We start from the raw sequence: 21697 nt of genomic DNA, 5'->3' as shown, positions 1-21697 counted from the left end.
CTTGTGTATATATATCTAAAGGAAACGAAATCAGTACATTGAAGGCACACCTGCAAATCAAAATTTTCCAAAGCACTAGTCACAATAGCCAAAAAACAAAATGGAACAATCAAACAGACGAATAGATGAAGAAAATTTAGTATGTATACACAATGGAATATGACTCAGCCATAAAAAGAATAAAACTCTGTCATTTGTGACAACATAGATTTAACTGAAGATCATTATGTTAAATGAAGCAGCCAGACACAGAAAGACAAGCACTACATGATCTCATTCCTATGTGGAATCTAAATACATTGATTTCACTGAAGTTAAGAGTAGAATGGTGGCTACCAGAGGCAGAGAGAGTAGGCTGGAGAGAGAATGAAGGAGCAAATAATTCTGCTTTGCCATTACACTTCAGGTGACTAGAGATAATAAAGTGCATATGTCAAAATGCTAACAGAAAGGATTTTGAATATTTTCACCATAAATCTTTAAGAAAAAAGTGTTCTTTCTTACTATAAACATAACACATATGACAACACACTTTGAGTATTACAAAATGAATAGGAGTGATAGTACAAGCCTGTAATCACAGCAGTTCTGGAGGTTGGGGCAGGAGAATCACAAGTTTGAGGCCAGTCTCAGCAAATTAGGGAGACCTTAAGCAACTTAGTGAGACCATGACTCAAAAAATAAACAAGTAAAAAGGACTGGTGATGTAGCTCAGTGGTAAAAATACCTCTGGGTTCAATCCTCACTGTCAAAAAAAAAAAAAAAAGTCAAATGAAATGAAAAACATATTTTTAAAATGTTTTAAGGGTGGGGCAGGGGATATAGTTCAGTTGGTAGAGTGCTTGCTTTGCATGCATAAAGCCATGGGTTCAATCTCCAGCACCACAAAAAAAAAAAAAAAAAAAAAAAAGAAAGAAAGAAAAAATGTGTTTTTTTAAATATTTTTTTAGAGAGAGAGAGAGAGAGAAAATTTTTTAATATTTCTTTTTTTAGTTTTCGGTGGACACAACATCTTTATTTTATTTTTATGTGGTGCTAAGGATTGAACCCAGAGCCCCGTGAATGAAGGATGAATATTGTTTCACACAACTGGTCTCCACTGATCTACTACCCATTCCTCACAAGAACTCACGATCCTGGAAGAGGTGAGCTAAAATTGGCCTCCTGAGCCCAAAAGTATTACTAAGGACTCTGGGTATATATTATGGAGTTAGTTCCAGGGAGTCTTTACACATAAGGGCAGTGTACATGCGAAGCTCCCTTTAGCCACCCTCTCTCACACAAATGTTTATGAACTCCAGTTCTACTCCATTTTAAAAAGCAACTAAATGATACTACTTCTGGAAGGCTTTCCCAGAACCACCTTTTAGATCTCCTTTTCTGATGATCCCAGTGACACCCCCTTTTCCTTCCTGGCATGTACCTTGTCTCTGACTTTTCTGTAAAGGCCATGGAAGATGAGTCCAGGTCTGTGTTATTTATCACTGCGCTCCCGAGACTAGCACAGTTCCTGTTCCACAATCAATAGGACATTGTTGAATCCATGAATGAATAAAATCGACCCAATTCTTTAAAAGCAAGAGGCTACTGCTGGCTCCAGAAGTATCTTTATTATTGAATTATAGTAAATGCACTTGTATTTTCTATAATGGCATGCCACTTGTCTTTTAGTATTACAATACTCAGTAACCCCCTAGAAGAAAAGTTATTGTGTCCCTTTCTGTAGGCTCAGGAAAGTTCACAGATTTGCCCAAGACCAAACACACAGCAAGTAGTAACTGATAGAGGCAGAATTTGAAGCCTGGGCTGTCTGGCTCCACAGCCAGTTCCACTTATCCTTTTCCTTGCTTCTTCAGCATCTGCCTAACGCAAGGCAGTTCTGCTCTTTGCATCCTGCCAACAGTGCATTTTCCCTATGAAATGCCTGCTGTATGGCAGGGGTCGATGCCAGCCAGGTCTCTCACCTGGCTCCATCACCTAGCTACCCCTGTAGTTTCTTCTCCAGACCAACCCAAACATGGTTGGGGAGCTTAGAGGGGAGTGCCTAACATTCCCCAGTCCGGACAAGTATCTAATCAGCAGGCCTCCTTAGCATATCAATCCAAGACCACTCTTAGAGAGGGATGCCTGTGCCCAGTTTTCTATTTTTAACTGGTGTGAACTGGAGGAAAAGCACAAGCATTAAAACATCCAAGCACTAGTTAAGAACTGAGAATACAGGGCACCCCAGGGCAAATCAATGACCCTTGTCCTTCTTGTGTCTCCTTGGTCCCTCTGCCTCTTTCACTTTATGCCATCTTTCTTTTTCCTTCTCAAAAATCCCTAGATCCTTCAAAACCTGTTTTCCATGAAGGAGCTGATATTAGTAATTTCCAACAGTGCTTCTCACACTTAAGATACACACCAGTCAAATTGGAGAATTGCTGAAAAGGAGATTCTGATACAGTTGTCTGGATTGAGGCCTCTGCATTTCTAACTTATCCCCAGGTTGAGGATACTCTTGCCCACAGACTGAACTTTGAATAGGGAGAGTCGATATGTTCTTATGGTTTGCAGTTTAAGTTGCTGTTTGTCATCTTTCTCAACAAGAGTATTTGCTTTTTCAGTCTTGTCTCCATCTGGAATGAAGATCTTTGTCTCCAGTTTAAAGATGTTCATCTACACACTGGCAAGCGGCCAAGCTACTTTGGGCATTTGTGCCTTCATTCAGGTTATCTTCCATCTTCAGACCCTTTTCTGGCTTGAAGATGAGAGTTTTTGAGTTGGAGCAAAATCCCTGCAGCCTGGATGAGGGATACCTGACTTCTAGGGTGGTCCCTTCTCCAGCAAGACTTGGCTGGACTCTCAACGTAACCCTTCTCAGCCTCTTCCATGCCAGCCCCTGATCCTGTGTGGACTGGGACTAAGATTGATAAATCTCAGCTTTCCCACCTAGATGAGCAAGCCCCATTTCAGGATGGTGGGGGCTAGACCAGAAGGGTGCCCCTTTTCAGGCACTTGAACTTCTGGCTGTGGTGCCCTCTGTGCCCAAGAGAACTGCCAGGGATATGTCTCTCCAACTCCCAGTCCTGGAAGATGAGAAGCTGTTGTCACTCCCCTGCTGCCCCGGCCCAGCTGTCAGGACCCCTTAGCAGAGGGCAGGGTGCCAAGCCTTCCCTCTTGCATGTGGCTTATTGTCTCTTAGGTCGGCAGGAGGAACAATCCCACAGCCCATCCAGGGAGCTCCCCCACCTCAGGAAGGGGGAGAGGGGGGTTGGCGTCACTTAGTCTTCCCCTGCCCCCTACCCTCCAGCGTCTGCCCCTCCCTAGCTCCCTATTTGGCCATTCTTCTGGCTGCCCCCTCCCCTTCCTTACATGGTCTGGGAACCCCCTGGCTGATCCTCTCCCCTGCCCTTGCCTCCATGAATGGCCTCAGCGGTCCTGGATGGTGCTAAGGCGACCAAATAAGGCAAGGTGGCAGACCGGGCCCCCCACCCCTGCCCCCGGTGGCTCCAACTGACCCCGTCCATCAGCGCGCTATAAAGCTGCGCTCCTGGCGCCTGCACCCAGAGCCTGCCGCCGCCTGAGCCGAGCCCAGCCGAGCCCAGCCGAGCCGCGGACGGTGAGTCAGCGACACCCTGCGCCCTCGCTCTCCGCCCTGCCCGAGTCCACACCGACACCAGCCGCGCCCCCGGCTTCAGCCAGCGCTGGCCCTCAGCTACTCCTCCCCGTCGTTTTTTTGTTTTCTCCCCAAACTTTTTGATGAGGTTCTAACTTGTTTTGTGCTAAGTTTGGGATCTCTACGGAGAGGGGCGCGCGGAAAGGAAGTCCCGCGTTCCCAACCCTCCGCAAGGGCGTGCTCTTCTCTTCATTGGGGCAAGGCGTGGGGTGTGGATAGGGCAGGAGACTGGGGTCCAATTTGTGAACGGTGAAAAGGGCCTAGGAGGACCTGGTAAGGAATTGGGTCTCCAGAGTAGTTAGGATGGTCCTTCCTTATGCCTGGGACAGAGGGTGGCACTCCTGGCCAGGGAGCCTGGGTGGGTTTCTCTTTCTTCACTATACAACCAATCTCCTCTGTGGCTCCTTCTCGCCCTTCTTTTTCTCTTAAAGGGTGCAGAAGGCAGCTGTCTCTCCACCCGCCCTCATCCCCTAGAATCCACATTTGTTCTATCCCCTTCTCCTGGTAAGGACAGAGCCAGTTCCCAGACACTGAGCATGGCCCACCTTCCCTTCTTCAATCTGCAGACCCCGCTGAAGCTGTGCCAAGATGTGCGACGACGAGGAGACCACTGCTTTGGTGTGCGACAATGGCTCAGGGCTGGTGAAGGCCGGCTTCGCTGGCGATGATGCGCCCCGCGCTGTCTTCCCATCAATTGTGGGCCGCCCACGCCACCAGGTACATTTCCCGCCCTTCCTGCTTTCTCCCAGATGGGGGCACTCCCCAGGCCCACTCTGCACCCCTGCCTGCCACCTCCTTAGACAGTCCAGCAATTAGGGAAATGTCTCTCCTGACCCAACTTTTTCCTGAACAGCTTGATTCAAATAAGGAAAATTTGGGTTAGTTTCAGATCCAAGCCAAGATGAGCAATACCCTTACCAAGTCCCTAACTACCAAGAAATGTACACTTTCCCCCAATCTACTTCAATGGCACACCTGTCAATGGTCCAGATGCCTCCTGTGAAAAGCCATTGGCTCTCTCCACTCTTGACCTTCTGGATTTTTAGTCCTCAGTGTCTTCTGTACCTCTTATACCATATGGTTTTCTTTTTTTTTCTTCTCCTTTTCAGCCCTGTTCAAAATTTGAAATAACTTCCCTTTACCAACCTGGACACAACCCACATTCCTCTCTCTTGTTCACAGTCAGTTCACAGGGCTCTCAAAGATGTAATCTCTCTCCTTCCTGGCTGTTGAAATTTTAGAAGTCAGACGTGACAAGGAGAGTGAGTGCCATGGTGATAGTGACATACCACCTGTTTATTAAAAGCAATGCCATGCTCTCTGGGTTTGTCACATGCCTGGCCAGACAGGCTGCCAGGGAGTAGAGCTCTTAGTCCTCACGTTGGGGAATGACCAGTATCCAGGATGTTCTGGACGGGCCACATCAGAATGACAGTGGCAAATCAGCCCATCTTTTTAGGTTCACTTGATGAATGTCAAAATCTTTTCTTAGGAGAAATACAGTGAGTCACTAATTTGGTCATTCCTGAATGTAGCCATCTACTTTCTATTTGACTCAGGTGATAAGCTTAATAATGAAGGGATTTTGAAATTAAGGTGAGGCTCTACTTCTTCAGTGGAATAGCTTTATTCCCCCTCCTCAATTATATTCTAAACAATAGGATTATACATCTTTGTGGAGGGATAAGGTACAAGACTGATTTTAAAAGATTCTTCTAAATTTAAGGTGAAATCCTGTTTTTACTATTTCTGGTGTTTTGAAGATGTACCTTGACTTGGGCAGTTAGATATAAATTGATAAAGTGCTGAATATATTCCTGACATGGTGGAAGCATGATTTCCCTATCTTTTTCTTCTTACAGGGAGTCATGGTGGGTATGGGGCAGAAGGATTCCTATGTAGGTGATGAAGCCCAGAGCAAGCGAGGTATCCTGACTCTGAAGTACCCCATTGAGCATGGCATCATCACCAACTGGGATGACATGGAGAAGATCTGGCACCACACCTTCTACAATGAGCTCCGCGTGGCCCCTGAGGAGCACCCCACCCTGCTCACTGAGGCCCCACTCAACCCCAAGGCCAACCGTGAGAAGATGACCCAGATCATGTTTGAGACCTTCAATGTCCCTGCCATGTATGTGGCCATCCAAGCGGTGCTGTCCCTGTATGCTTCTGGCCGAACCACAGGTATGCTTGGGCTGTGGGGTTGGTCACTGATTTTCATCACATTCCCAAGCCACTGATCTTGCTGTGAATGTGATTCCTCAATTAAAAAAAAAAAGTGATCCCTTCCCTCACTCTCTCCATGCTAAGAGAGAAAGATAGCTAACAATAGTTCCCTGAAGTTAATTTCAGAGCACACTTGTTGTAAGAGCTGACAGCTTGAGGAATTAGATCCTTCCCTTATTTTGAGGATTGAAGTGTAGCACAGTATAGCAGCTGGGAATGCAGCAGTCATGGTGTGTGTGTATACCATCACAGCCCCTGGGCAACATCTTCAAGGAGAACACACATTTTTTTCCAAAAGGTCTGAATCAATAAAGAGAGAAACATGTGCAAGAGAGATAAGAACAAAGAAAAATAGGCTGGGCATTTATATAATGTGCTGGTAGGCAAGAGGGATGATCATTTTAAAGTATCTTCAGGAAAATTTTCTACTCCAGTACTTAAAAGGATGGGCTTCTGTTAGCTTCAGATTTAGTATCTATCCATTATGTTCATTTTTATTCTTTGTCTGTAAAGGATCTGATTTTATCTGGATCAGTGCCCAGTCTTGTATCTCTCAGCTAAGACTGGAAGTAGGTTTTACTGTGAATAAAGTGGTGGTCCACAGAGATTTATCTTGTTCGTGTCTATTTCCTCTCACAGGCATTGTTCTGGACTCTGGGGATGGTGTAACCCACAATGTCCCCATCTATGAGGGTTATGCTTTGCCCCATGCCATCATGCGTCTGGACCTGGCTGGTCGGGATCTCACTGACTACCTCATGAAGATCCTCACTGAGCGAGGTTACTCCTTTGTCACCACTGGTGAGTATGTGTGTCTTATCTGCCACAGCACGTGTCTGCTTTTTTTCCTCCCTCGAAGGATCCACCTACCTCCCCACGACTGACTTCTTTCTTCAGAGATTGACTGTGATGATTTATTTCTGCAGCTGAACGTGAAATTGTCCGTGACATCAAAGAAAAACTGTGTTATGTCGCCCTGGACTTTGAGAATGAGATGGCCACGGCTGCCTCTTCCTCCTCCCTGGAGAAGAGCTATGAACTACCTGACGGCCAAGTCATCACTATTGGCAACGAGCGTTTCCGCTGCCCTGAGACGCTCTTCCAGCCCTCTTTCATTGGTGAGTTGTAGGGTCAGATCCCAAGGCACAGCTTTTCGCTGGGAGTCTTGGGGTCTCCCAGGGTAAAATCCAATATAATCAGAAGGATTAAGAGACCGTTGAGTGAAATTGTAGGCCTGCAATCCCACACAGCTCAGCCTCAAGTCCTTATGGCTCATTAGTGATGCTGTAGTGTATGGCTCATTAGTGATGCTGTAGTGACGTGTTCAAGGATGACACATGGGTTCATCTCCAAGGATGAGACCCAGCAGTAACTGAATATCACATATCTGCGGTGAAGGGGTGATTACTCAAGAGAGCTGAGTTAGTCTAATAAGTTCCATTACCAACTAGTTGGACTTTACTTTAAGTAACTCATGCAACCACACTCTTACTCATAGTGATAATGGGAGACTTGTAGGTCACCAAATATCTTTCCTAAGCAGTGATTTCCCGGAAGAAGCTTGGACTGATTTAAGTCCATAAATAAAAAGTATGTTAATTTTAACTTAAATGTTTATCTTAGCCTTTTGAAGTACATCTGCATACATCTGATGTGTACAGAAGGTATTCACTCCAAATAGATGCTCAACACAGTTGTTTGTTTCCTGGCCATCTATGATGGATTATCTGTTATTTCTTTTAAGAGACACCTGTTCCACATATTCCTTGCAGTGTATCTTATAGGGCAACATGTGTTTCAGAGGCAAGTGGTGGCAGCTCACCAAAACAGAGGAGTCCTGTTCTCTCGGCCCAGCAGAATGTTTCCTCCACATTGAATTACAGTTTGAATGTGCTATTTTTTTTTTAACTTGTATCCAGGCATGGAATCTGCTGGCATCCATGAAACTACTTACAATAGTATCATGAAGTGTGACATTGATATCCGTAAAGACCTATATGCCAACAACGTCTTATCTGGAGGCACCACCATGTACCCTGGTATTGCAGATCGTATGCAAAAGGAAATAACTGCTCTGGCTCCTAGCACCATGAAAATTAAGGTAAAGAGCTTTCGTGGGTGGGAGGACTAGCACAGATCTTGGTATTCTGAGTACAGTTTCATTCATAACTCCTTTCTCCTCACACTTAGCTTCTTGACTCTTATAAGCTTTACCTTTTAGCTTTTCTAGCACTTTTCTTGATTTTTTTAAAATAGTACTTTCCCCAAGACAGGAAACTTTAAAAATGTTTTCAAGCAGTGAATAAAAAATAAATTATTGGGAAAAAATACAGCTAACTCTTTGAACACATTTAAACCCCTCCAACTTTTGGGCTAGCCTTCAACCATGCATTTAGCTTGTTTCCACATTATACTCTAGTTCAGAGAAGTGGAGAGATTCTATTTTGAAGAGTCTTTAATAATGGAAATGATGAAATAGAGGAAAGTTAAAAAAAATTGACTGTTGTAATATTTAGTGATATAAAATTTCCTACATTATAGTGAATTATTATCTAATTTCTTTTTGTGAATATTTCCAAAATGTTGCTTGTTGTTCCATTGCTTAGAACTTCAGAGTTCACTGGAAGTTTTTGTTTTCTTTCTGCAGATTATTGCTCCCCCTGAGCGTAAATACTCTGTCTGGATCGGGGGCTCCATCCTGGCCTCTCTGTCTACCTTCCAACAGATGTGGATTAGCAAGCAAGAGTATGATGAGGCAGGCCCATCAATTGTCCATCGCAAATGCTTCTAAGGTGCCTTCTCTCTTAGTCTCTCTTACATTCAGGATGACAGTATTATGCTTCTTGGAATCTTCCAAACCACCCTTCCTCATCTCTCATCAATCATTGTACAGTTTGTTTACACACGTGCGGTTTGTTTGTGCTTCTAATATTTATTGCTTTATAAATAAAACATACCAGGACTTGCAACCTACAAAAGTGTCTCTCATTTCTTTCTGGGGCAGGCTTGGGTGGGGCAGGCACATTTCCTCTGACACTTTGAGCATTGTAATAGTACAGTAGCATAAAGTTCATCAGATAAATTAGTGTCACACTGAGCTGGAAATTATGCACTGAATTTTGATTTTATATTTTGAGCCAGAATCATGAATTATTTCATAACTCCATTAGGTTTAGTCCCATGTACACAAGAAATGGAACCCTATAAGACAACATTTTAAGATTAATTGCTATGGATGACACTGAACGTTGTTTTTAGCATACATTCCGGTTGTTTTTATAACTTTGCAGAACTCACTCACATAGCAGTAATGAGAAGATCAAAGATTATCTTAAATTCACTAATCTTCTCATTTCTTTGGATTCTGCAGTTGTATTTTTGAGGGTTAGGCATGAAATGCAAGTCCAGCTGACAGGCTTAGCCATGTCTCATTGCAAATATACTCTAAACAACTGAAGATCACTAAGCATGTTCAAAATAAGTGTGAGGAAGCAGGATTCAGAAACAACTTCTTAGTAACTGTGTAATAGAGATCTTCAACATTTGTAATCTTGGGATCTTGGGTTGAGTGGAGTGAAGACTGATGTTCTAAGGGAACAGGGTTGAGGGAGCCATAGAATTTGCCTTACTTCATGCTGGACTCTGTAGAGCATTCCAGGAGGAATGCACCCAAAAGGATCAGAGTGCTCTATCCTTAGGGGACTCACATACACTGCAGGCATATGTGGTCTGGGAGGCTTTGAGGAGATGGACATGGGCCAGGCTCTTGAAGAATAGTAAAGTTTAGAGAGGTAAGAAGAACAGGATGGAAATCTCAGCCGGAGGAAATGGGGTAGAAGCCAGAATACCAGGCCGGGGGTAGTCTGACCGGAGCTGGTGAATTTTAGGAAATCTATTGGGAAAGGTAGACTTCAATCTGGTTGCAAAAGCTTTTAAGATTTTTCTCAGTTTCAAATTAATTGTTCACTGTGAGAGCTCACAGTGGTGTTTGATGGGTTTAATTAAACTTTATTGAGAGAACTGAGATGGATTGAGCAATTGGTGCAATGCTGTATGGTTTGTTTGTAAAGTACATAAGACAGGAGCCCAGATTTTTTTGACATTTTGTGTGATGATGCTTTTAAAAGCATCTTTTCTAACTTTAGCCATAGTTTATCAAGGGTAACCCCATTCTATCAACATTGGAGGCCTGGGTTCAAAATTTGGAGTACTTTGGGTTCAACATCTTTAATAAATTGTCACTGTCATTATCATTCAAGGTCATATGCATGTCTTTATGTCCATTAATTTGGAATGTATCTCTAGTTCTCTGACTCTGAGTCAGGTTCAATAGTAGAAGAAGGGGACCCAAAGATGGGTCAGAGTACATTTTCAGTATTTAAGAAACTCAGAGTTTAGAGTTCTATGTTTAGCATAAGCAAATGGAAGTTCTTTAAAAAATGTCTAAATAGAAAATCAATTTGGTGGGATTTTCTTTAGAGACGGTATTAGTGCTATTGTAGATATTTTCCCCTCTGTGTCTTGTAGCACAGAGATATTGGTTTCAAAGCTATGTATCAGCTGAGGAGACTGATTTGGGGCAGACATGGGGAGGTATAATTCACAGTCTCTGTCTCTTTTCTCTTGTCTCTCAGAGCACATAAACATTACAAATTTTATCCTCTGAAAACAATACTAATGATTTAAGTGTAGACAATAGACTGGAATATCACCTATGGTCTTTCCCATTTATGAATGAAAATGGAATAGATACTTTTATTTCTACTTCAAAGTAGACACATGTGTTAGTCATTTTTTCATTGCTGTGACCAAAATACCTGAGAAGAACAACTTAGAGGAGGAAATATTATTTTGGCTCATGGTTTAAGAGCTCTCAGACCATGGTCAGCTGATTCCATTGCTCTGGGTCTGAGATGAGGCAGATCATAATGGTGGAAGGGTATGGTGGAAGAAAGCTGCTCTGCACAGAGCAGCCAGGAAGGACAGAGAGGGAGAGGGAGAGGGAGAGGGAAGGGGAGGGGGAGGGGGAGGAGGAGGGGGAGGGAGGGAGGGGGAGGGGGAGGGAGGGGGAGAGAGAGAGAGAGAGAGAGAGAGAGAGAGAGAGAGAGAGAGAGAGAGAAGGGCCACTGGGAAGAGGAACCCTTCTAGGACATGCCCCAGTGACTCATCTCTTCCAGCCACACCCTACCTGCCTACTGTTACCACGTAGTTAATCCATTCAAATTAGGATGGGCTGATTAGTTTACAGCTCTCATGATCTAATCATTTGGCCTCTGAATAAGCCTGTATTAACACAGGTGCTTCTGAGGGATAGCACATATTGAAACCATGACAAAGCTTTAAGAATCACCTCCCAAAATTTGTATCAGAAGTGGTAAGCACACAGATTCTTATTGAATTTTGAGTTTTTTCATCTCTGCTTCATGTTAGTTTATAAGGTATTAGAATGGCTGAATCTTCTAGAAATTGTGCTTAAGGAAGTTACAAAGGCAATTGTGTTTAAGGCACAATGTATAAAAGAATTGAGATATCTACAGTGAATATGTCTTTGTTTAAAATTCCATGTATAAAAACATTTCATGGGGCTGGGGATGTGGCTCAAGTGGTAGCGCGCCCGTCTGGCATGCGTGCGGCCCGGGTTCGATCCTCAGCACCACATACAAACAAAGATGTTATGTCTGCCAAAAACTAAGAAATAAAATATTTAAAAAAAAAAACATTTCATTTATTATATTTCTTCTCAATTTATGTTGAAAAGAGTATTGTTAGTAGCTTCAAGTATCCCTAAACATTATTTTTGTCATTTTTAACTGATCAATAGGCATTATATAGTTGTATTTAAACATTCAAGAGAATAGAGGAAAAAGGAAAATTACTGGAGAAAATAGAATATCTAGAGGAGTAGGGTAGATTTGCTATATCCAGGGCCTAAACCAATGTTACTAGAACTCTACCATTCTCTTCACTTTTATTGGATCTATTATGGTATGAATTGTGCTGCCCCACTCCATTCATATGTTGAATCCCTGAGCACTGATGAGACTGTATTTGGAGATAGGGGCTTTGAGGAGATAATGAGGGTTAAATGAAATAACAAGAGTATGATCCTAATCCATAGGACTGGTGAAACACTGGAGTAAGAACATGAAGGAGAGACAAGGTATATATACACACATTATATATTTCATATTTTCTTTATCCATTCATTCATCAATGGACATCTAGGTTAATTCCATGTCTTTGCTATTGTGAATAATGCCAAAATAAACATGAATGTGCAGTTACCTTTTGGTAGGTTGATTTAATTTCTTTTGGATATATACCCAGATGTGGAATTGGCATATCTATTTTATTTATTTATTTATTTAATACATTTCTTTTTAAATTTTTTTTTAATTTATTTTTATGTGATGCTGAGGATCGAACCCAGGGCCTCAAACATGCAAGGCTAGCACTTTACCACTGAGCTACAACCTCAGTCCTCTATTTTATTTATTTATTTAATTTATATATGACAGCAGAATGCATTGCAATTCATATTACACAATTGTGCATATCTCTGGTTGTATACAAGGTATATTCATATCAATTGGTGTCTTTATACATGTACTTTGAATAATGATGTCCATCTCATTCCACCATCATTTCTAACCCCATGTCCCCATCCCTTCCCCTCCCACCCCTTTGCCCTATCTAGAGTTGGTCTATTCCTCCCTTGTTCCCCCTTCCTACCCAACTATGAATCAGCATCTTTATATCAGAGAGAATATTTGGCATCTTTTTTGGGGGGGATTGGCTAACTTCACTTATCATTATCTTCTCCAACTCCATCTATTTAGGTATATCTACTTTAAAAAAAACATTTAGTTGTAGATGGACACAATATCTTTATTTTATTTATTTATTTTTATGTGGTGCTGAGGATTGAACCTAGTGCTTCATGAATGTGAGGCAAGTGCTCTACCACTGAGCTACAACCCCAGCCCAGTATATCTATTTTTATTTCTTCAAGGGACTTCATTACTGTTTTCCATAATGGCTATAGTAATTTTCATTTCCACATATAGTGTTCTTTTCCTCCACATCTTTGGCAGCACTTGTTGTAGTTATTATAATCGTTTTATAATAGCCATCCTAATAGGAGTGAGATGTTATCTCATTGTGGTTTGATATGCATTTCCTTCATGGCTAATGATATTGAGAGCATTTAAAATTTTTTATTAGAGCATTATAGTTAAACATAGTAGTTGAGTTCATTTTGACAAAATCATACATGCATGAAATTTGATTTACTTTGAGAATATTTGTTCGTATATTCGTTGGCCATTGGTATTTCTTTTGAGAAAAGTCTTCTCAGATAATTTGTCCACTTTAAAGTTGGATTATTTGCATTCTGTTGTTATTAAAATAAATCATCGTTGTTAAGATAAATCATTAATTTAATTTACTTGTTTTTGATAGGGCACTCTGCCACTGATCTACATCCCCAGACATTTTTTTTTTTTTTTTTTTTTTGAGACAGAGTGTCACTAAGTTTCTGAAGCTGGCCTTGAGCTTGCTATCCTTTTGCCTCGGCCTCCTGAACCTCTGGAATTATAGGCATGTGCTACTGTACCCAGCTAACTCATGTTTTCTAGGTGTCATGTAGAGATTCTGAAGGCAAGTAAATCACTAGGGCCTCTTTGATGCAAAGTAAGATGCTTTGGCTTGAAGCTAAGGACACTGTGACGATACAGAGAATTGTACAGAGATGTGTGGGCAGAGTTTAGATGGGTTTCACAAGCAACAATGACAGGATGTGCCAGATGGTTTGATAGAGGAAGGGAAGAAAACTGGTTTTCGAAGAAACTCAGATTTCTAGGTAGTCAAATACAGCTCTAGACTTACATAAAGCAAGGGCTACTGGGTCTTGAAAAGTGGCTAAGGGTGGGCTGTAAATATGGCTACAGCATTTGCCTAGCATGAGTGAGGCCCAGTGTTTAATCCCAGGACTGAAAAAGAAAAAATGGCTAAGGGAAGAAGAGAGGGAGACTGAATGAGCAGAGATGGAGGTTTTGAGATCAGAAAGATGGTTGGGAGAACTTGCTAGAGCAGGAGATGTGTGTTGGGAAGTAGCCATCAGGTAAATTTGCACCAGGTGGTGTGAGAGCAAGAGTATGGGTTTGGGGCTGGGGTTGTAGCTCAGTGCTAGAGCTCTTACTTAGCATGTCTGAGGCACTGGGTTTGATTCTCTGCACCACATATAAATACGTAAAAAATAAAGATCCATCAACAACTAAAAAAAAAATTTTTTTAAAGAGTATGGGTTTGGAGATACAGGGAGGCTCTACTCTGGTCTATAAAACACAATGATAGTACTTCCACCTCCAAAATTATAATGAGAGTTAGATGGGATAAAATTATACCATGCTCAGCTCAGGCCGTGGCAAATATTAGGACCTTAACTGATGATCTTTTTATCATTATTTATATCATTATATTTATATATTGTGTATTACCTTATACACACAGGTATATGTCACATGTGTACATATCATACAAGAACTTGAAAGACACCTATGGAAATTTGGATTTGACACAAAAGAGCATGTTTTTTTACTGATGACATTTCCTGAGAAGAACAGTGGCCCACTGAAATGATGTTTAAAGAAGGTGACTCAAATTAGTAAACATTATAAATAAAAAGCATATTTTATTTCCAGTGTTGATGAGGTCCAGAAAGCTAATGGCAGTATGCCTGACCTAATATTTTTGAGAAAAAAAAGTGGCAAAGCATTTGAAGACTTTAAAAATATTCATATTCTTTGACCCAGTAATTCCATACACAAGAATCTAAATTTGGGATACAACAAAAATTTATATACAAAAATATTCCTCAAAGCATGATTTGTAAATGTTAATCTGAATTGCAACAAAGACATCATAGTTAAACCAACTGCCTACTACTTCTAAAGGGGATGAACAATACAGAGTAATTAAGAAGGACGCTCGTGATAAGTTTATATTATATAGTCTACAGTGTAATGTATTTTTCCATTTAAAAGTGAACAAAGCAAGACATTTAATAACATAAAAGAAGTGAATTTTGGCATTTGAGTCCAAAAGGTTTTAATGAGCAGAGAATCTAAGTGAACAAACTTAATCTAGAAACTAGAAAATTTGGGGCACATGTACACTACAGGCCAAGAAGGGAGTTAGATTCCCCCTTCATCTTCCAAAGAAGAGACTGGCTGAAATTGTTTCATGAAGTATGGGAAACAATGATGTCATGATATGGGGCTTAAAGAGGAATTCAATTAATAATTACTATGATCCTATAGAGTCTTGTTTTTAAACTTGAACTGGCTTTCTGAATTCTTCTTGTAGGAAGCACTTTTCATACCACTTTGAGCCTACTCTCAAGTTGGAGGAATTTATTTTAAAACAGTTTAAATCTTACAGTAAAGGGTATCCACATTCTCTTTTATATCCACTACCCTGGAGTGTCAATTCCATTGTGTTATAATAACTAGTTCGATTTTAATACATAAAAGGGAGTTCCTTCACTGAGCTATCGTTATAAGGATTCCGGTTTTTAAAAAGAAAACCGTAGGTTGGTAGGGATGAGGGATTCAGGAGGAAAAATTTGATGAGTGTTTACTCCAAATATAAATAGGGAGAATATAAAAAATAAAATTATATCCAAACTTTAGAGAAAGAAGCGTGATAGAATAAAAAAAATGCATTGCAATGTACACTCCTTTTTATTTTTCATGGTGTTAGGCCTACACATACTATGGAAGTGCTCTACCACTGAGCTACATCCCCAAACAATGCTCACATGTTAAATGAAAGTTCCACCAGAACGGGTCCCTACTGGATTAGAATGACATGGAGCCCCAGCAGACATGAAAGCTGAATGAGAAATAAGCCACTGCATGCTAACCAACAAGATTCACCTAGCCTAATTTGTCATCTTCATCTTTGGATACTCACCTTCTCCAAATTTCACTTTGCTTTAAGGCTCTGAGGTGATTTTATGCTAGCTAGAGTATATATTTAAAATAATATAAGCCATCCAGAACTTTCATTTCAGTTAAGAGGGTTGTTTAAAATATCCAAATTGCCATGTTATCAAAAATGGAAGTCAATTATTGGGCAATTTTATTCCTCTTTTGGGGGGCATGGGAAATTTTGTTTTTCTTTGGCATATGAATGAAATACAAAATGTGTTTGAAGTTACTCATATCTTTTTCGGTTCAACATGTAGATAGAATGCTAAAAGAGTCAAAACAAAGGGTTTCATTCCATTGACTTTGTTTTATCTGCGCCAAAATTTCTTGACTCTTTTTTTAAAAAAATATTTTTAGTTGTAGATGGACACAATACCTTTGTTTTATATATTTATTTTTATGTGATGCTGAGGATCGAACCCAGTGCTTCACACATGCTAGGCAAGTGCTCTATCACTGAGCCACAACCCCAGCCCCAGTTTCTTGACTCTTAACCTGACTCACATAGAATTGCATTAACCTTTTAAAAAAGAGAATCATCATCAAATATCATTCACATGCCATACAATTAGAGAACATAATTCAATAATCTTTGATGTATTCATAGATGAGTGCAACCATCACCACAATTTTAGAACAAGTTCATCACTTCAAAAAGAAACTATGGCTATCACTGTCTTGCAGCAGCATCCAGACTTGAGTAGGATCCCCAAACAATGCTCACATGTTAAATGAAAGTTCCAGAATGGATCTCTACCAGATTAGAATGATATGAGGCCCTTGCAGACATGAAAGCTGAATAAGAAATAAGGTACTATATGCTAACCAACAAGAAAACATATGGTTGCATATACTTTCTTTCCAGGGACAAGTCAAATTACTTATTTGGTCATAATCGAAATGTTGAACTATGCCCTCTATTTGCAGGAAAGCAAGAAAATCATTCAGTGCTGTTTCCATTGTGTTTTCTCAATACTACTTTGGGTAGTATTGGGGATTGAACCCAGAGCCTTGTGCAAGTTAGGCAAACACTGGCCACATCCCTATCCCTCCTTGTGGGGCTTCTTTTTTCCTGCCAAAAAGCAAAACTTAAATAAATTGAGTTTCATGATATAATTGGCTTTTATAGGTGATTGTGAATCAGGTAGCATATGGTACAAAAACAGGTGGGTTTCCCAGGCAGACAAGAAAGCAGAGATGATGGACACAAAGTGAACTGGTCATTTCAAAGCCACCCTCCTTCCAGGTTAAGGCAGAGGGGACTTGCTTATCTTGCTGGCTCAGGTTGACCTGAGGATTGGTTACTATGACTCTTCTGTATTTTGGAAAAGTGGCCTGTTTCTAAGTTCAGTTTGCTTATATGGCCGCTAGCATGAATGACTCCATTTTGCTCCAGTCTGGTCTGTTGGGGCCTCAGCAGGAGCTCAACCTAAAACAATAGCCTCCCATGAACTTGAACCTTCTCAAAGCAGAAAATCTCTTTAGCGCAGAGAAGTCTTCTAGAGACTCCTCATCTAAGTTGTACTCATATATTGACTCCTCCTCCCATGTTATGTTGGCCCACAGCACATAAAATATGATTTTTTGGTCTTAATTTTATTAAGGTATAATTTGTATAATAAAATGTGCCTGTTTGAAGCATGTAATTCAATTATTGTTAACAAATCTGTATACCCAATAGCCACCCTGCCAATCAAAATACAGCACATTCCATCATCCCCAAATTCCTTCTGATTCCTCCAAATTCAGTTCTTTCCACCTCCATCCCAGGCAATGCTGTGTGTCACCATAGGTTAGTTTTGTCTGTTCTGGAAATTTATACCAATCATAATTCAAATAATTTTTTTATCTCTTTCTTATTAAACTCTTCTAAAAAATATCATGGTTTTCTAACACAGTGTCTAGCAGAGTCAAATAGAGCCTGGATGAATGCATGCCAAATAATTCTACACATCACCTTTTACTTAGGACACAGAAGCATGTAAATATGTGCAGGTAATGGTGAGGACCTTACCACAGGGTTAACGAACAGGGGTCCTTTTCCATATCCTTTACCTTCTTGCCTTCCTTCTCCTCACCTTACCAGGGTCAAAGGCAGCCTGAAATGGGGGAAGAAAGTCACAATAGGAGAATAGGGGCCACATTTTTTTCTTGTATTTGGGCAAAATGTGTTATTTTTAATAAAGTGAGTTGGAATATTCTCATTTAACTGAATAAGACATTCATTCAATATTTTGAAACTTTGAACTTTGCAGATGAAGACATTTTTAATAGTGTTTTGCATATTCATACCTTGAAACAGGACAGGAGATCAACTCAAGCCATATCTTCACTTCTGAAAGACATGTGTGTCCTACCAGCAATGTCACAGCAACTCCGCTAACCATGATAATATCATCAAACTTCAATCATATAATTGCTTTCCCCGAAAAGTGTCCAAAGCCTGTGAACTGGCCTCTCCCACTCAAGCACAGGGGAGGGGGAGGGGGGATGTTCTACATCTACACTTGATGATGGAGAAGCTGAGGTACGGAGCTCCTTCTGCAGAGAGCTCTTCCTTGCTCCCTTCCCATGCATTCATCCCGTTTGGCAGTGTGTATATTTCCCTTCAGCTGAAGTTCTAAATCTCTTTCTCCCCCAACTATCTAGGACACATGAGAATTAACCTACTCATGTAGATTACAGGGCCCCAGCCCTCATTAACCTTAATATTAAAAGAAACACAGCTTTCACAGTTGGAGAAGCGGAAATGTCCTTTCAGTCAACACAAACAGCAATATTTCATGAGCTGAGGAGATGAGCTTTTTAAAGAGCACTTCATCCAATTGTACATGGGTTTCTGGTAAGTAAAATTTCACACATATAAAACCCCTAGATATGTGCAGCCTTTTATAATGCATTTAAAAATTATTTTGAATGATTAAAGGTTATTTTATTGTACATCAAGTTGCTGTCTCTTCTGTATTTTCTTCATGACTTTTGAATTAATGATGTCATCCTTTAATTCTCACTTTCCTCCCTAGCAGAGACTCATTTTTATTTGTTGAAGTACTGAGCAGTTGACACTTCATTTTTAAATACTGAAGTTAAATATACTTAGTGCTCTTCTTTTTTTAATATTTATTTTTTAGTTGCAGTTGGACACAATACCTTTATTTATTTATTTTTATGTGGTGCTGAGGATCAAACCCAGGGCCTTGCACGTGCTAGACAGGCGCTCTACCGCTGAGCCACAGCCACAGCCACAGCCACAGCACTTTTCTTTTCTAGACATCAGTCTTTTTGTCTGCACCTTGCTTACCGAATGTGACCTTCACTTTAATAGGATTTAAGTGCTAAGCAAATCTCAGCCATGTCCTTATTTCTCCTCTTGGATGGATGCTGCTTTTGTCTATGACATTGGGTTTGGGGGAAAGTTGCCATGTGGGGGATTGATTGAGAGGAGAATCAGTGGACAGAATGTAAATTCATAACTCAGGAAAGTTGGAGAAATGCTCGAGGACCGGAAATGAACCTCAGAGAGGGCAAAGCTGCTCAGAAGCAGGCCAGGGATGTAACTTCTGGCTGACAGCAGTTCTAGAAGCAAATAAACCCACGGAAAGAACATTGGGTGGCTGAGCCTTGTACAAAAGTGGCAGCTTGTGAAGCTCTTTTGCTTTGCAAAGCCCTGATGACACCATGACCCCACATGAAGGTCGGACTTTTCCAACACAGCTGGTGAAATCTGCATAACTGTTTTTTCTCTCCTCTCAGTCATCCCTCTTCTCTTGACCTTGGTCAACAGGTAAATAGTCAGTGGACCACAAGAATGATTTGACATGGTTTAGATCTGTGTTTTTCAAATTGTGGCTCATAACCTCTGAATGAGTCTTGAAATCATTTAAGTAGGTTCCAAGAATCTTTTAGAAAAATAACCAACAGGGAAGAATATAGAAAATATTGGAGTTTATTGTATTTAGAGGGTAAATATTTTGTAGAATTCTGCTTTAGTCTACATATATATGTATATATATAGGTTTTAGTCTCTGTTAATACACACACACACACACACACACATATACACATACATATATATACACACACACATACATATATAGATATACACATACACACATACATATGTATACACACACATACACACATACATATATATATGTATATGTATGAAAGTTTAAAAGTAACTGGCATACAAAAATCAATTTTCTACTCCTTAAAAAAAAAACCAAAAAACTTTTATTAGGAAAATTCTCACATGTACATAAAAGTAGTGTTATGGCTTGGATGTGAGGTATTTCCCAAAAGCTCACATGTGAAACAATGCAAGAAGGTTCAGAGAACAAATAATTGGGTTATGAGAGTCTTAATCCCATCAGTGAATTAATCATCTGATTAGTTGAGTGGTAACTGAAGGCAGGGGGGGTGTGGCTGGAGGAGGTGGGGCATTGGGGGCGTGGCTTTGGGGTATATATTTGTTTCTGGCTAGTGGAGGTCTCTCTCTCTCTGCTTTCTGGTCATCATGTGAGGTGCTTCCCTCTGCCCCATGTTTCACCATGATGTCCTGCCTCACATTGAGCCTCGAGGAATGGAGCCAGCTGTCTATGGACTGAGACCTCTGAAACTGTGAGCCCCCAAATAAACTTTTCCTCTTCTACAGTTGTTCTGGTTGGGTCTTTTATTAATCAAGGCAGTGAAAAATCTGCCTAAAACAAGTAGTGACAATAATAAAATGGACCCAGTAGCATCCTCATCCAGTTTCCAAATTGTCTTTTGTAGATAATAAAATCCTTTCCATTTCTTTCAGGAGTTTATTTTCTTTATTTCTTTATCCATCCTACCAAATGCAGGGGAGATTTCCAGCAGAATGCAGAGAATCCTTTCAGGTGGTCTGAATTGTGAATCTTTAAGATCAACAAGAGCCTTCCTGAAAGGCCTCAGGAAACCACTGAGAAAAGCCAACATGGAAGGAGAGCTCAGGTCAACCTCATAGGTGCTGCAAACACAGGTTCTGTGTCTTTTGTGGAAGAGACAGATCATCAGTTCAGTTCAAAAGTTTCCCTGCCCTGGTCCCTTTACCTTATCCCATTTAGAAGTAATAGAATTACTGGGGGGACCTGAGAATATCAAGTTTGAGGCTTCTTTTTCTGTAGATAAAGAAACTGAATGCTAGGGATGGGAAATGAGTTAGCCAAGGGAAGTCTCTTATTTACTAAAGCTAACAGCTTCCAAATGATGCCCGGAGGGTTGGAAGTGAGATCTTCCTTTCACAGATAGGATGCAAGAAAGTCAAGAACCTTAGCCAGAGCCTCTGATAATATCATTGATAAATCAGGAATAAATACCAAGCTTCCTTCTCCCCTTTCAGTGCTTTGCTCCTGAGGATTGGACCAAGTGACTCATCTTTTGGATGGAACATGTGGAGAGCCGTTAATGGGGAGATGGCAAAGTCATCAATTTTCCTGTTTTCTTTTCTTGGGCCACTTCAACTTGCAGTGGTCCAGCTGTATTATCAATACTGTCCCATCTACTTCTGCACACTCAGATCTTTTTTTAAATCTCAACTAGAATACTCTGCCCTGCATACTCCAAGAATGGCTCTAGATGGTTTCAGAAGTTACATACAGGACTTGGTCATCTTTCCACAAATGCCAGCTCCATGCACAGTATGGAATTTGAACTAGGAGGTGGGCTCCTATGGAGAAAAAAAACTAAATCAAACAAAGACCTCAAAACATTGGAAACATCATTTGTGCCCATGTGTAAAGAGATAATAAGGCTCAAGATTAGTGTAGAGCCCACATAGAGCAAATATTCAATAACT

At 40.7% G+C, this 21697-nt stretch overlaps 1 protein-coding gene across 2 annotated transcripts; it reads left to right on the top strand.

The window, feature by feature from the left end:
• The first annotated feature begins 3556 nt into the window (after positions 1-3556).
• Actc1 (actin alpha cardiac muscle 1) lies at positions 3557-8859 on the top strand. Of its 2 annotated transcripts, none has more exons than XM_076848472.2 (7): positions 3557-3601; positions 4225-4375; positions 5521-5845; positions 6527-6688; positions 6814-7005; positions 7807-7988; positions 8535-8859. In XM_076848472.2, exons 2-7 carry the CDS (start codon positions 4247-4249, stop codon positions 8676-8678), a joined length of 1134 nt encoding a protein of 377 aa, XP_076704587.1. In that variant the 5' UTR covers positions 3557-3601; positions 4225-4246; the 3' UTR covers positions 8679-8859. The 2 variants fall into 2 exon arrangements, with proteins under 2 accessions (XP_076704587.1, XP_076704588.1); XM_076848473.2 differs by lacking the exon at positions 3557-3601 and adding an exon at positions 3731-3931.
• The last annotated feature ends 12838 nt before the right edge of the window (positions 8860-21697 follow it).

The sequence above is a fragment of the Callospermophilus lateralis genome, chromosome 3, assembly GCF_048772815.1.
Source record: "Callospermophilus lateralis isolate mCalLat2 chromosome 3, mCalLat2.hap1, whole genome shotgun sequence".
In the NCBI taxonomy this organism is placed as follows: Eukaryota; Metazoa; Chordata; class Mammalia; order Rodentia; family Sciuridae; genus Callospermophilus; species Callospermophilus lateralis.
Note: the sequence above shows the minus strand (reverse complement) of the source record. Positions and strands in the feature narration are given on the sequence as shown.

Excerpts from the sequence above, each read along its gene's own strand:
- Actc1 (XM_076848472.2), top strand. The coding sequence starts at position 4,247 with ATGTGCGACGACGAGGAGACCACTGCTTTGGTGTGCGACAATGGCTCA. Across the intron at positions 4,376-5,520 it reads TGGGCCGCCCACGCCACCAG|GGAGTCATGGTGGGTATGGG; the intron begins GTACATTTCCCG and ends TTCTTCTTACAG. Across the intron at positions 5,846-6,526 it reads TGCTTCTGGCCGAACCACAG|GCATTGTTCTGGACTCTGGG; the intron begins GTATGCTTGGGC and ends TTCCTCTCACAG.